General features: G+C 43.9%; 1 protein-coding gene across 1 annotated transcript; it reads right to left on the bottom strand.

The window, feature by feature from the left end:
• Window positions 1-12073: 12073 nt before the first annotated feature.
• Window positions 12074-13054, bottom strand: LOC309559276 (olfactory receptor 6F1-like; the record flags this gene model as incomplete). The annotated part of the gene is made up of 1 exon (XM_082262500.1): window positions 12074-13054. The coding sequence occupies one exon, from the start codon at window positions 13052-13054 to the stop codon at window positions 12074-12076; it is 981 nt and encodes a 326-aa protein (XP_082118626.1).
• Window positions 13055-14428: the final 1374 nt, after the last annotated feature.

The following is a 14428-nucleotide window of genomic DNA, read 5'->3' on the forward strand; positions in this document are numbered from 1 at the left end:
TAAAAAATATCACATAGCATAGCTCAATGGCCATAATAGCATAGTGTATACAACATGCACAACATTCAAACACATAGTATAGGTAGGTGTCCTGGTGTGGCCACTTGGTTACAAAAATGTCCTGAATAAAGTATTAGAGTTCCATGGTGGTGGATTGTAATACACAAGGATCTGACGCGTTTCGGGAGCTACAACTCCCTTCTTCAGAGATCAATGTATTGAGTGTATCTACAAAAAAACAATGCGTTTGAGTAAATATTGAAACTCGTATGAATTTGTTAAAAAAAAAAAAAAAAATCAAAAAAGTATTCATGATTCAAAAATTCAAAACTTCAAAAAGAGTATGAGGTACTCACAGGTTAATGGAACTAAATGGAGATTGGACTCCCGTGTAGGGGCAGCGGAACAGAGTCTGACCCGGGAGCTGAAGGGTCCCATGGAGAGCAGCCAGAGAGGGGGGTCCATGGCAGATAGGAGGTGAGAAAATGATGGGAAGATGAACCTTCCAAATCTGTATTGTGAGTGAAAAAAGAAAAATGAAGGCAGGGATGGGATGGAGAGAAATGGTGTGAAAAGTGAGAAAATTCCAAGCTGGAAACAAAAAAGTAGGTGTGGGAAAATAGGAGAGTGCATGGGCAGAAAGTGAATGTGAGGGAGTAGAGAAGAAAATGGTGGCCGTGTGCAATGGCAAATTGCCTGGAAATAGGGAGAAGAAATGGTGAGCGAAGAGTGTTGACCCAAAGGAGGAAAATGCCACTGGGAGGGTGGAAAGGTGCAGAAAGAAAGAAATGAAGATCTGGTGCCCCACCTACCATGTATCCCCAAAACCAGTCACAAGCCTGGGATCCTAACGTCATGCGGCGGGCAATGGCGGGTCGGGACAGGGCTCATCCTTGACCTCGTGGAGGAAGAGAACGCTAAAGGCGGACCTTCCCCTCCCGCAGATGTAGGCACGCAAGTGGCGTGGTAACGTCAGTGTGATCACTGACGGCCGACGTCACATGTGCGGCATGACGCCGATGTGAAGGTGGACCCGCTCGTCCCAGAGAGGGGAGTAGCGGGGACATCAAGGGGGGCGGAGCCTCCCTCTTTACACATCGCAGCTCCCGGAGTCAGGGCAGCCGTCGCCTGTATGCACAGGAATCCAAAAAATCCAAAGGGGATGTAGCATCAATGTGAACGGGTCACATATAGGAAATTAAAAAAGTAAAAATACCTGTAAATGTTAGAGAGTATGTCATAAAAAAGATGTTCAAATAAAAAGAGGAAAAAACCAGGGGATACACCAGGATAAAATCTTCAGCCAGGGAGGAGGAACCAGATCATTAAATGGGCACTTGTGGGTGTCTTCCACCCTAAATTCTGTACACAAGGGGCAATGGTCTGGTTCCCACCCAAGCACGCCTCCATCCCAAATTACATATAAACATAGAGAATTGGCCCGCGGGACTTTATATGAGGTGAGTGCTAGTGGCTGGAGAAGAATTATTAACACAATATATATGTAAAACAATATGATTTATTACATTGTATAAACAAGTGTTGTGAAATAATGATGACATGTAAAAAATATCACATAGCATAGCTCAATGGCCATAATAGCATAGTGTATACAACATGCACAACATTCAAACACATAGTATAGGTAGGTGTCCTGGTGTGGCCACTTGGTTACAAAAATGTCCTGAATAAAGTATTAGAGTTCCATGGTGGTGGATTGTAATACACAAGGAACTGACGCGTTTCTGGAGCTACAACTCCCTTCTTCAGAGATCAATGTATTGAGTGTATCTACAAAAAAACAATGCGTTTGAGTAAATATTGAAACTCGTAGGAATTTGTTAAAAAAAAAAAAAAATCAAAAAAGTATTCATGATTCAAAAATTCAAAACTTCAAAAAGAGTATGAGGTACTCACAGGTTAATGGAACTAAATGGAGATTGGACTCCCGTGTAGGGGCAGCGGAACAGAGTCTGACCCGGGAGCTGAAGGGTCCCATGGAGAGCAGCCAGAGAGGGGGGGTCCATGGCAGATAGGAGGTGAGAAAATGATGGGAAGATGAACCTTCCAAATCTGTATTGTGAGTGAATGACAGCTTCCAGGTTCGGCGGCTGGATCCAGTGAACACACAGATGGACGGGAGTCAGACTCGACTGTCCTATGTGTGCCTGTTCCTGTGACAGGCATTCCTGCAGTTGTGGGCTCCCCCTCCACGGCCCAAGTGGCCTGACAGCAGCGCAGGGCCAACAGACGCTTGCCGCCTGGTAAGTTAAACAGGCGGATGCACACGGAAATCGGGACTAATGCTTGGCTGGGCAGGTGGGGCCCCCTGGGCAAGTGGGGCCCCTGGGCAGCTGTCCAGCATGCCCATTTGTTAAGATGGCCCTGAGCCTCAGGCAGTGATCTCAGCGTCCCTGCCACCCAGGAACCTGAGCCCACTCTCAGGGAGATTTTTTGCCGTGGTCACCCCATGTAATACCAAACTGTCTAATATGACTACAGAACTTAAGGGAGTGAAAATAGCAGTTACACTGATCAGACAGGACATGCATGTACCATCCTCCTAGGTAGGTGCGAGTGTGAGTGTATATCGTTTTTTAGTTTCTCTGTTAGGAGACAGCTAGGCACATTTATATGCTGTCTGCCTAACAGAGAGCTGTGATTGTTTAGTGAGGTCTGCTCAATGTGCTCAGGTGCTGTTTATGCTGTCTTGATATTTCACACTGATCCAATAGCTATTAAGTATATTGGACAGTGGGTGGAAACCTAGCAGATGAGAGCATGGATGTCTGCACAGCCCTGGCCAATTAGAAGGGGATGTGCCACAAGGTATGCTTGGTACCTGTATTTATATCTGAAGAGCACATGGTCTTGTGGTCCAGTCTACCTCTGCAGAGAGAGGTCAAGGTGGGGAGGGGGCTGTTCAAAATAGATAAAAAACGCACACCTCTGGAGCAGGATCGGTGACTGGAGTGAAAGATAAATAGACTTCATCCAGGTCCACATTCTTCACCAAAATGTTCCTAACAGACTTCTCAGCTGTCACAATACTTTAGGAAAGTTGTTTATGCACCATGCACCATGTTTCACACTGGTCCAATTGGGAGGCATATTGGACAGTGGGATGAAACCTGACAAATTAGTGCACAGGCATTTAGTACAGCCCTGGTGATTGGCTGAGGAAAGTGCCTCGGCACATGCTGGGATACTGTATAAATGCCAAGAGCACATGTGGTCAGGGTCTTTCAGCTGGAGAACTGGGTCCCAGAGGGAGGGGGCGGCTGCCCCTCCCTTGTAGAAGTTGCCATGAGGCCTCAGGTGGTTGACCTGAGGGCCTAAGAGTTAGAGAGGAACTGAACCCGGAGGTCCTGCAGAGCTGACTGGAAGGGAGACACTGGAAAGGATCTGATTCTGCATACAGTGAGTACAGATCTGTGTCAAGGGGCCTGTCCTGAGGGGGGCTATCCCTTCAGCTAGAAGAGTCAGTGGACGGGTGTCAGTAAAGGGGAGGCTAGAGAGTGTTCTGAAGATAATGTATTTCTGATTATCGGTGTCACCATATGGAGGCAAAATATGGACACCAAAAATAGAGCAGTGCCTCATCCTAATATTCAATGGAAATTGATCTGGAGCTACAGGATGGACTTTAATGGCACAACAAAGTTTACAACCAACGATAAAGTTTTGTATAAAAAGTTTTAAGTTTTAATAAATGTCATTAAAATAGTACAAAATTGACACAAAAGTGCAAATATGGCAATATTGTGACAATTAATCAGACTTGTTATAGTAAGAACAGCCCTGCTCACCCTGACCATCAATGCAAACCATAACCCCCCCAAAAAGAATCTATACCAAATATCCCATAGGCCACATGGGAAATACTATACAATGGAGGGATGTAGACATTGACAAGGTGAACCCGCTTTTGACAATATATTCTACATGTTTCGCGCCCTAGTGCTTCTTCCTGAACATGTTAAGTGGACCAATCAGTACTCTCTATAAAAATAAACACAACATATATAAGTATACAATATAGTACTCAATATTACATTACAGTACCTCTACATTTTTATTTATTATTTTTTTTTATTAAAGGAGCCACAGGCTCACCTACAATTAAAAAAAAAAAAAAAAAAAAACAGACTCATCAAGGTAAGTGAGAACGTATAATTACGTCAGCTGAGCAGTGATGCAGCAGTGAACAACGTGCGATCTAGGATGTGGAGATGCATCTAAAGATAACGTAATAACAAGGTAGTGTATAATAGTATACTAAATTAATATTCATATTCTTGATAAAAAGCCATAAGTAATGCCTTAACCAAGATCTTATTCCCATTTATTTAGCCAGTGCCTCTTTAAGGTGAAGGTAGACAAAATGTATATATATATATATATATATATATATATATATATATATATATTATATATATATATAACTGCAATGTTGACAGGCGTATTATAACCTGAAAATATTTACATAAATTGTGTCATCTTACTGTCATAATAGTTGAAAGCGATTTCTATTATATACACAATACTCTTATTATATTCCTACCTTCATAGATGGAACTGGTAAGGAGATAGTTTACTGTGGGTTGGCCATAAATACCTCCATGGTTGCTAGGCTTTGAAAAGGGTATATACATGGCAAATATAATAGGTAAATAAATAAATAATAAAATTTAATAGGGCAGTATGTGGGCAAGCATAGCTAGTATACATGCCTGTATGTTGTAGTTGTTAAGGTGCCCATCTAACAGTTTTTTGAAACTATTGATGCTCCCCGCTGACACCACTGCTTGTGGAAGAGAATTCCACATGCTTACCGCTCTGATGGTATACAACCCTTTACGCAATTTAAGGTTAAACCGCTTCTCTTCTAATTTTAGTGAATCCTCTAAGTCGTTTATGAATAAATTAAATAGGATTGGACCCAGGACAGATCCTTGGGGGACCCCACTTTCCACACTAGACCGTTCCGAGTACTCCCCATTTATCACCACCCTTTGGACTCGTCCCTGAAGCCAGCTTTTAGTCCAGGTACTCACCCTATGGTCCATACCTACATACCTTAGCTTGTACAGTAAACGTTTGTGGGGAACTGTATCATATACCTTTTCAAAATCCAGATACACCATATCCACAGGCCTTCCTTTATTTAGATGGCAGATCACTTCTTCATAGAAGGTTAGAAGATTGGTCTGGCAAGAGCGATTTTTCATGAATCCATGCTGATTACTAGTGATGGGCTGAACACCCCCCTTACAGGAGCAGTGATTTTATTAATGGCTAAAGTGAAACAATTAAATTAAAAATTCCTTTAAATATCGTGCCTGGGGGGTCCCCTAATGTGCCTGTATTAGGGGACCCCCCAGGCACGTTTAAATAGCAAATACTTGCCTAGGCAAGTATTTGCTATTTAAACCTGCTCGCAGCTGTAATGTATTGTCGGCTCCCGGCAACACAGATAGAAAAAAATGAAAAAACAGCGTAGGGCCCCCCCACGCCAAAGTTAAAAATACAAAAGGGTCCCTCAAGCTGTTTTTACAATTGTATTTTTTAAATTAAGCTCTCAGCAGGGAAGCCTTAACTATCTATTGACTGTGCGTTCAGTGGGTGAAATCCCGAGAAAGTTCAGGTGTTAGGCAAGTACCTGAATGGCCAATGTTTAGGCCAAACTTATGCTTGGCCCAAACCGTTCACCCATCCCTAGTGGTGCCTGAACACTGTAACCCCTCACAGTTACTCTTGCTGTGCACAGGAACAGGCCCTGCTATTAAAAATTAGAAACAAAAATTGAAATTACATGTACTTGTCATACAGGTGCAGAAAAATTGAGCCTTCGTGTTGGTGGTGCCATAAACCAAAAACATTGTTGGAAGCTAGCATAAATCAAGATTCAGAAATAGGATAGGCAGCATAGACAGTCTTCAAAGGATCCCAGATCCCTAGCAAATTCAATCAGTTCAGTACAGGGCCATGATAGCTGCTGTTGATCCAGGACTGATTCATTTTGATAAATGTCAGCCGGTCAACGGACTCTGTGGACAGACGCACTCTTTTATATGTCACAAAACCTCCACCAGCACTGAATGTCTGTTCGGAAAGCATGCTGGTGTAACGCTCATGCGTTTTTGCTAGTGGATGGATTTGCAGCTGCAGAATTGTCACACTCAGTAGTCGTGTAGAGATTCTGTTGAACAAACATATCCAACTCTCAGGACTTCATCACTGTGCACAGCCTGTTTATGCAATATACTTACACTCAATCTGATGTTAATGGAGGGATAGAATATGTGAGAGTATATAGGTGAGAGACAGGCTATAGTATGGTGAGCACCTAGGAGTAGTATTAGGAGAGTGTTTAGGTGATGGTAGTAAGCAGATAGGTTCTAATGTCAAGTATAGTGCAGATGGTAGGGGACAGCAGATGGAGTATACAAGACAGAGTAACCTAGTGCAAGGATAGTTGATGGTAGTCCCAAGAGCTAACAGTCTATGCAGATGATAGGAAATAGCTTAGATAGAGATAGTCCTGGTATATGCAGTAGATGACAGTAGAAGTGCAGGTTAGTAAGGAATCCCCTGTGGGGTACTTATCACTAGAGGTAGTAGTAACAAAGTTCAGTAGTGAGAGGTGATCCAGTAGCGAGATACGGATCGGCAGCGAGGTTCCGGTTCAGTTCAGGCAAAGGGAATAGCCAGCAGCTCCAGCTTCACAAGAGAAGGTGCGGTGAACATGTGGTTTGAACGAGCAATGAGTGAGAGAAAGCCGGCGATTGAAATAGCCGCTCATAGCGGCGCTCGGCGATGATGTCATTGCCCTTAAAGGTGTATGCGTCCCATTTGGATAGCAAGATGGGACGCAATATTAAGAGAGAAATGTGGAAATAAGGGTACCAGAGGTACCAGAACATTACAGCTGGAAGCAGGACAGGCCAGAAGCTTGATTGCATATTGAGCAAGTTCTGACCAGTGATCCATCTTCAAGACCCAGTAACCCAGTGGATGCTCAGTTGGAAAGGTCCCCAAGTCTTTTCTTGACCCTAGATAATCCTGCACCACACGCTGCAGATGCTTCCGATGGTTGCTTAAACAGCCCTGGGCGCTGAGGACTAAATAATTGTTTAAAGGCATTGGTCAGCCGGCCGCCTTCTCCACTGCTCCTTCTTTGACTGAACGAAGCCTCAGAAACACGTTGTCCAGGAAATGGTAACCTCCCAGTGTCTGGAAAGGTGTTACACAATTTTTTCTTCAAGGCATTCTCAAGATGTTTCATCCTCTGCTCCCTCTGCGAAGGCAGGATGAGCTCTGCAACTTTACCCTTGTAACGTGAATTAAGAAGGGTTGCCAACCAGTAATGATCCCTCTCCTTGATACCACAAATCCTCGGGTCCTTTCACAGGCTTTGCAACATCAGGGAGCCCATGAAGCGTAAGTTTGAGGAGGCATGAGATTCTAAGTCCTCTAGGTCACTAAGGATGACATTGTCAGGAGCAACCTCTCCCCAGCCACGTACAACTCCTGGGGTTTCTGCGGAATGAAAACCATCCCTTGAAGACTGCTGTAGGTTATCCTCTACATTTGAAGCAAGAAGAAAATGACCGCACTCCGATGTAAATCAAAAATTGGAGTAAAATTTATTCCACATCAAAACAAATGGGCAAACTGGAACAACACACTGTGGATGCAGGACACAAAGGCAGACGCGTTTCACGACTTAGAGATGTCGCTTACTCATTGCCAACTCGAGTTGGCAATGAGTAAGCGACATCTCTAAGTCGTGAAACGCGTCTGCCTTTGTGTCCTGCATCCACAGTGTGTTGTTCCAGTTTGCCCATTTGTTTTGATGTGGAATAAATTTTACTCCAATTTTTGATTTACATCGGAGTGCGGTCATTTTCTTCTTGCTTCAAGTGATTCTGGATCAACGGATCCGACCAGCACCTGACACCCAGCCCACCTGGAGCGGTCTTTTTCTCCCTTGGATTTAGGTTATCCTCTACACCCATGCTGCCACAATCCTCCTCCTCTTCCTCCTGTGTGTTTTGTGGCCCCACAGGAATGTTATCTGCATAAAGGAGGCCTTGTGAAGAAAGGAAGTCTTCTTCTTCCTCCAGCTGTTCTGCCTCAAATGCCCTGTCCATGATTCCACGAAGCATGTGCTCCAGCAGGAAGGCTAGAGGGAAAGTGTCACTGATGCATGCACCTTGTGGCCTCTTCAAATGGTGACAGGACAGTGCATGCATCCTTTATCAGCAGTCACTAATAGCCCTCTGCCGCATGTGCAACCACTGCAGCATTGCCATTGTTGAGTTCCACCTGGTGGGCATGTCACAAATGAGGCGGCTGGTGGGCAGGTTGAATTTCCATTTAATGTCAGCCAGCCGAACACTGGCATTGTAGGACCACCAGACTTTTCTGGCCTGTCTCAGAAGATCTTGTAAGCCTGGATACCTGTTCAAGAAACGCTGCACCGCCAAATTCAGGACATGTGCCAAGCATGGAACATGTGTCAAGTGTTCCTGTCGGAGAGCGGAGAGAAGGTTGGTGCCAATGTCGCATACAACCATTCCTGGCTCAAGCTGCCGTGGTGTCAACCACCTCTGAGCCTGCCCCTGCAGAGCTAACAGAATCTCTGGCCTGGTCTGGCTCCTGTACCCTAGACAGACTAACTGAAGCACTGGATGACATCTTTTAGCCTGACTGCTTGCGTAGCCCCTTGAACGCTTAGGGAGCACTGCTGGTTCAGAGGACAATTCATCAGAAGAGGCCATAGAGGAAGAAGAAGAGGAGGGGGTGGAGCAGACAGATGTGGCAGAATCACCACCAATGTTTTGGAGGCGTGGTGGGGGAACAAGCTCCAGCACTGAACCCTGTCCTGCATCCTTCACAGCTGCCAGCCGAGTTACCCAGTGCGCCATGAAGGAAATGTAACGTTCCTGACCATGCCTGCTGGACCATGAGTGAGCAGTAATGTGAACCTTCCTGCTGTTCGCTCTGTCCAACGAGGCCACAACATTGCCTTCTATATGATGATACAGAGCTGGAATGGCCTTACGTGAAAATAAATGTATTTTTGGAACCTTCCACTGGGGTACAGCACATTCCACAAATTCACAAACGGGGGCAGAGTCTACCAGATGAAAAGGCAGCAGTTGTAGTGCTAGCAATTTGGCCAAGCTAGCATTTAGATGCTGAGCGTGTGGATGGCTGGGACAGTATTTTTATTTACGTTTCAACAATTTGGGTAGTGAAATTTGACTGCTGGTCAAATCAACAGGTGGTGTACAGCTAGCAGATTGGGTGCAAGTATCTGTGGCACCCATAATCCCTCTCAGTGCACGTTTTTGAGAGGAGTTGAGGTATAGTAGGGGTAGAGATCCCAGATGAGGAGCAAAGAGAAGTCTGCATTTTATGAAGTGGGTCTTTCAGATGCTGTTGCTAACGGACTGCATGGCAGGTTCTCATATGTCTTGTTAAGCATGTGGTGCCCAAGCGGCTGGTATTCTGGCCACGCTTAATCCACTTCAGACAGAGATTACAAACTGCTGCAGCACATGTGTTGAAAAAAGCCCACACTAATGAACTTTTGGAAGTCAGCGGGGAGTTAGCAGTGCCCTGCACCTGTGGAGCTAGTGGTGTGATGCAATAGGGAGGCTGCCCTTAAGCTGGCCCCTGGAGGACATCCTGTCTCGTTGGAGTTATGCCGCCTCCTCCTCACTATCCTCCTCTATTCTCTCAGGCGCCCAAGTATGGTCAGTGACCTCATCATCCCCTCCCTCCTCGTCACTGGAGCAAACGTGGCAGTATGCTGCAGCTGGGGGAACATGACTGCTAGTTTCTTGTCTGTTATTGTCACCCCCTCTCTCTAGGCTTTCGTTATTCCCTTTCTCAACCTGGGAACCAACATCAGAGCACTCAAATTGCTGCGCATCCTCCAGCATCATGTAACTGACACTATGATCAAATAATTCAGGTGATTCCTCCGTGCATGATGGTGAGGCTACGGAAGGAGTAGCTGTTGACAAAGAGCCTGTGGAATAGGCCACTTTGGCAGCTGCGGTGGAAGGCAAACTAGTATAAGCCTGGGTGACAGAGGATGAGGAGGATGAGGGTGGCTTAGTTATCCAATCCACCAACTCTTCTGCATGTCGTGGCTAAATAACACCGCCAACACCGGAAATAAAAGAACAAGCATGCCCCGCCTGCAGAGGATGCACCATGTCTGCAACCACCACTTTTCACTGTGGACACAGAGGCTGCTTTCCCTCTTTTAGTGGCCTGTGAGCCTCTGCCTCTCGCCTTTTCAGACATGATGGGGATTTTTGGGGGGTTTTTATAACTTTTTATTATAGAATGCGGGATGGAAATATGATTCTTGGGTGCAATACCTTTGTGCTTGGTGCACTATAAACCATTTTATTATTCTTTTTTATTGTTTGGGGGGGATTTTTATAACATTTATTATAGAGTGTGGAAAGGGAATATGGTGCTTGGGTGCAATACTTTTGTACTTAGTGCACTATAAACTGTTTTATTATAGTTTTTTTTTTTTATAAAGAATAACGTAATAAAGCCAAAAAAAGAAAACCCCTTCAGATGCAGAAGGAATAGCACCTGAGATGCAGAAGGTAGGACAGCAATTATGCCCTAAATATTATTCCTACTGCTGTGTCACGAAAAAAAATAAATATAAAAAAAAACACTGCTAATGCAGAAGGAATAGCACCTGCGATCCAAAAGGGGGCAGCAATTATGCCCTAAATAAAATTAGTGCTGCTGCGCTACAAAAAAAAATCACTGCTGACACAGAAGTAAAAGCACATGCGATGCAGAAGGGGGGACAGCAATTGTGCCCTAAATATTATTAGTTCTGCTATGCCACGAAAAAATAAAAAAACCACTGCTGACGCACAAAAGGGGGGGACAGCAAATATGCCCTGAATAAGATTTGTGCTGTTGCGCTACAAAAAAAAAAAAATAGTCACTGCTGACGCAGAAGTCATAGCACCTGCGATGCACAAGGGGGGATAGCAATTATGCCCTAAGTATTATTAGTCCTGCTGTGCCATGAATAGCACTTACGACACAAAAGGGGGGACACCAGTTATGCCCCAAATAAAATGAGTACTGCTGCGCCACAAAAAAATCACTGGTGATGCAGAAGTAATAACACCTGCGACACACAAGAGGGAGTACTAATATTGCAGCAACAGAACCTGATTCTGCAAAAAAAAAAAAAAATTTTAAAGAAAAATAAATAAATAACAATGGAAAAAAATGGGATCAGTGGGGTGACACAAACATGTTGTATACACCAACATTTTAGTGGCCCCACTGCACCGTGTTACACAAGAATCACAGAACAGCACAGCACTACACGGACTGCACGACACTGTTACACAAGAATCAGCACAGTCCTACACTACACTGACTGCACTACACCATGTTACACAAGATGAATCAGCCCTACACTATACTGCACTGACGGCATTAAACATCAGAGCACAATCCAATAAATACCCTGCCTAATCTCCACTCCTAACACACAACATACGGCTGCTGTGTAAGCAGCCTTATATAGTGTGGGGCGTGGACTTAGCCCCTAAGCCATGATTGGCTAAAGTCCCCCTGCATATGGCCAATCATGGCTCTGACAGGACATTGTACTGTAATAGGCTGAAGCATACAGGTCAGGTGCATGCTTTGGCCAATCACAAGCACATAATGCACTGCAATTGCGCGGTGCACTGTGGGGCACTCATCGGCGGGTGAACTTCCCGCCAAGCGCCCCATTTGTTTGTGTGTTTGGTGAACACAGGAACACCCAATGTTCGAGTTGAACTGACGTTAGACTCGAACGTTAAGCCCATCACTACTGATTACTACTAATGATACCATTTTCATTACTAAAGTATTGTATATAGTCCCTTATCATCCCCTCCAACATATATATACAATTTGATATTATAATTGCCAGTTATAGCCAACACCAAAAGTGAAAGTCTTTAATTTTTAGAGTATTATGGAGTTTGTAGAACTGAAGTCTCTAGGGATGTTGTCACCCTCCTTGTGCTATGATCCTTTGGCTCATGAAAGCCTTTCTAAGGGCCGCTTTCACCTCTTTGTTCCTCAAGCAGTAGATCATAGGGTTCATCAGAGGGGTCACTACACAATAGAAGATGGACACCACCTTGTCAAGAGTGAACCTGATGTGGGAATTGGGGCGTATGTACATGAATATGATTGTCCCATTAAAGATCAATACCACTGTGAGGTGGGAAGCACAAGTGCTGAAAGCCTTCTTTTGCCCTGCAACAGATGGAATCTTCAGAACTGTGAAAATGATAAAGGTGTAAGAGACCATGATGAGACAAAAGCAGCCAAGGGTTAAACTCCAGGATATCACAGAGAAGGTGAACTCTCCTCGTGAAGTGTCCTCACAAGACAGCTTCAGAAGGGGCGAGTAATCGCAAAAGAAGTGGTCGATGTAATTTGGGAAACAGAAGCTGAGGGTGGATATCCAGATAGCGGGGCAGGCAGCTGTTATAAACCCAACTATCCATGGGGCAAGTGCCAGCCCCAAGGTAGTCCTTTTGGTCATTAACCTGGTATAGTGTAAGGGCTGGCAGATTGCAGCATATCGATCATAGCCCATGACAACAAGGAAACAATTCTCTGCTGCTCCAAAAGCAAAGAAAAAGTAAAACTGAGCAAGGCAGCCAGTGGAGGGGATCTCTTTGTTCCGCGTTAGCAAAGCATCCAACATCTTTGGAATAGTCACTGTGGTGTAAAGAACCTCCACCAATGAAAAGTTAGCCAAAAGGAGATACATGGGCTTGTGTAGGCGGTTATCCATTAGAACAAGTGTGATAATAAGAACATGAGCCCCCAAGGTAAGGATGTACATGATAGAAAAAAGGGAAAAAAGAAAGATTTCTATGTTCCTCAGGGTCTCAAAACCCACAATGATGAAGATGTAAGCTAAACTCTGATTAACGTGGTCTGCTGTTGACATGGTCCCTGAAACAACAAAATACATAATGTGGGTCTAAACTCTACATGGATGATTTTTAATTAAAGTACTGTGAGTCATAAACCATTTATTTTGTATCTCAGTACTGATGATCTCCTCCAGCCTCTTTCAACCACTTCCTGTCTACATGCAGTTGCTCCAATACCAGTTGCACATTATTTTGCTGGACCGGCTTCGTTATCATGACAGTGGTGGACTATGCCTGTAAAATATACATGAAAATAATGAGAGGTAATAATCCTTTCTGAGAAGGAAAGAGCCAACATCCCCCTATATAGTATGTTTAAACCAAAGCAATTCCGATGATGGGACTTTAAAGGTGCAAGTGAACATACAGATACCAATATCTATAAAATTACATGTATTATACATTCTTAAAAAGATTCATATCACAAAGAATAGTACTGCTAATAAAATACTGAAGAGTATTACTGATTTTAGAAATAGTTTCTCCATTCCCACTTACAAGTCAATGATAGGACAATGCGTGTCAACCAGCATAGATCATTGTAGATGTGGGTTGAGCTTGGCCTATTTCGTAAACTTCTTAAGGAGCTGGAACAAAATACTATACTGTATATAATGTTCATCAGAAGAACCAACAGTCTTATCAGCCTAGTGATACATGCAAAGCATCTACTGTCCCAACATCAAGGTAAAGCACACATGTCCCAGGGAAAGACGATAAAGCCAACAAAGTAGGTAAGGTATCCCTCCAAACTACAAAATCTGCCATCGAGGAATGGGGAAGAAGGGTTCAATCATCCTTAATGGCCAAAGTATGTGTCTCTTAAGAGATCATCAACCAACTATTGACCACAATGGATCTTTATGCTTAGAACTTGCACAGTCTAGCATAGTGGATCATTGAGGTCCATAGATATACAGTATATTTGTATATTTATGTATCCAAGGAAATCCATAGTTTATAGATCAGCGGTTATCAACTTATGAGCTAAAGTTTGCCTCAAATCCGGCCCCTGACATCCCCAAAGGGCCGTACATAATGTTTAATATACTGTATGCAATGATTGAGAGAACTGCAAACTTAATATAGGAAATGAGGGTCAGAGATTGGGGAAATGCTACCAAGGTGACTGGGGATGTACTGAAGAAGACAATATAAAAACTGGAAACATGTTAGATGATGCTAGTGTAGCAATATTTCCAGGCATCGGGACTGATGTGGGTCTGCCATTTGTTACCAGGAACACTTCCAACACATTGAAGTTGAAAACCCAAGTGTGAGAGCTGAGACAATGACTATTCCGGCATCTTTGGTTTGTTTTGTTTATTTTATAATGGGGATGGGAGAAGGGAATGAGTGGGATACTCCTCCGGCTGAACTAGGTTTAACTGGGACACTTTGTAGAAAAGATA

This window comes from Pelophylax lessonae (assembly GCF_965119305.1).
Source record: "Pelophylax lessonae genome assembly, chromosome: 7".
Classification (NCBI taxonomy): Eukaryota; Metazoa; Chordata; class Amphibia; order Anura; family Ranidae; genus Pelophylax; species Pelophylax lessonae.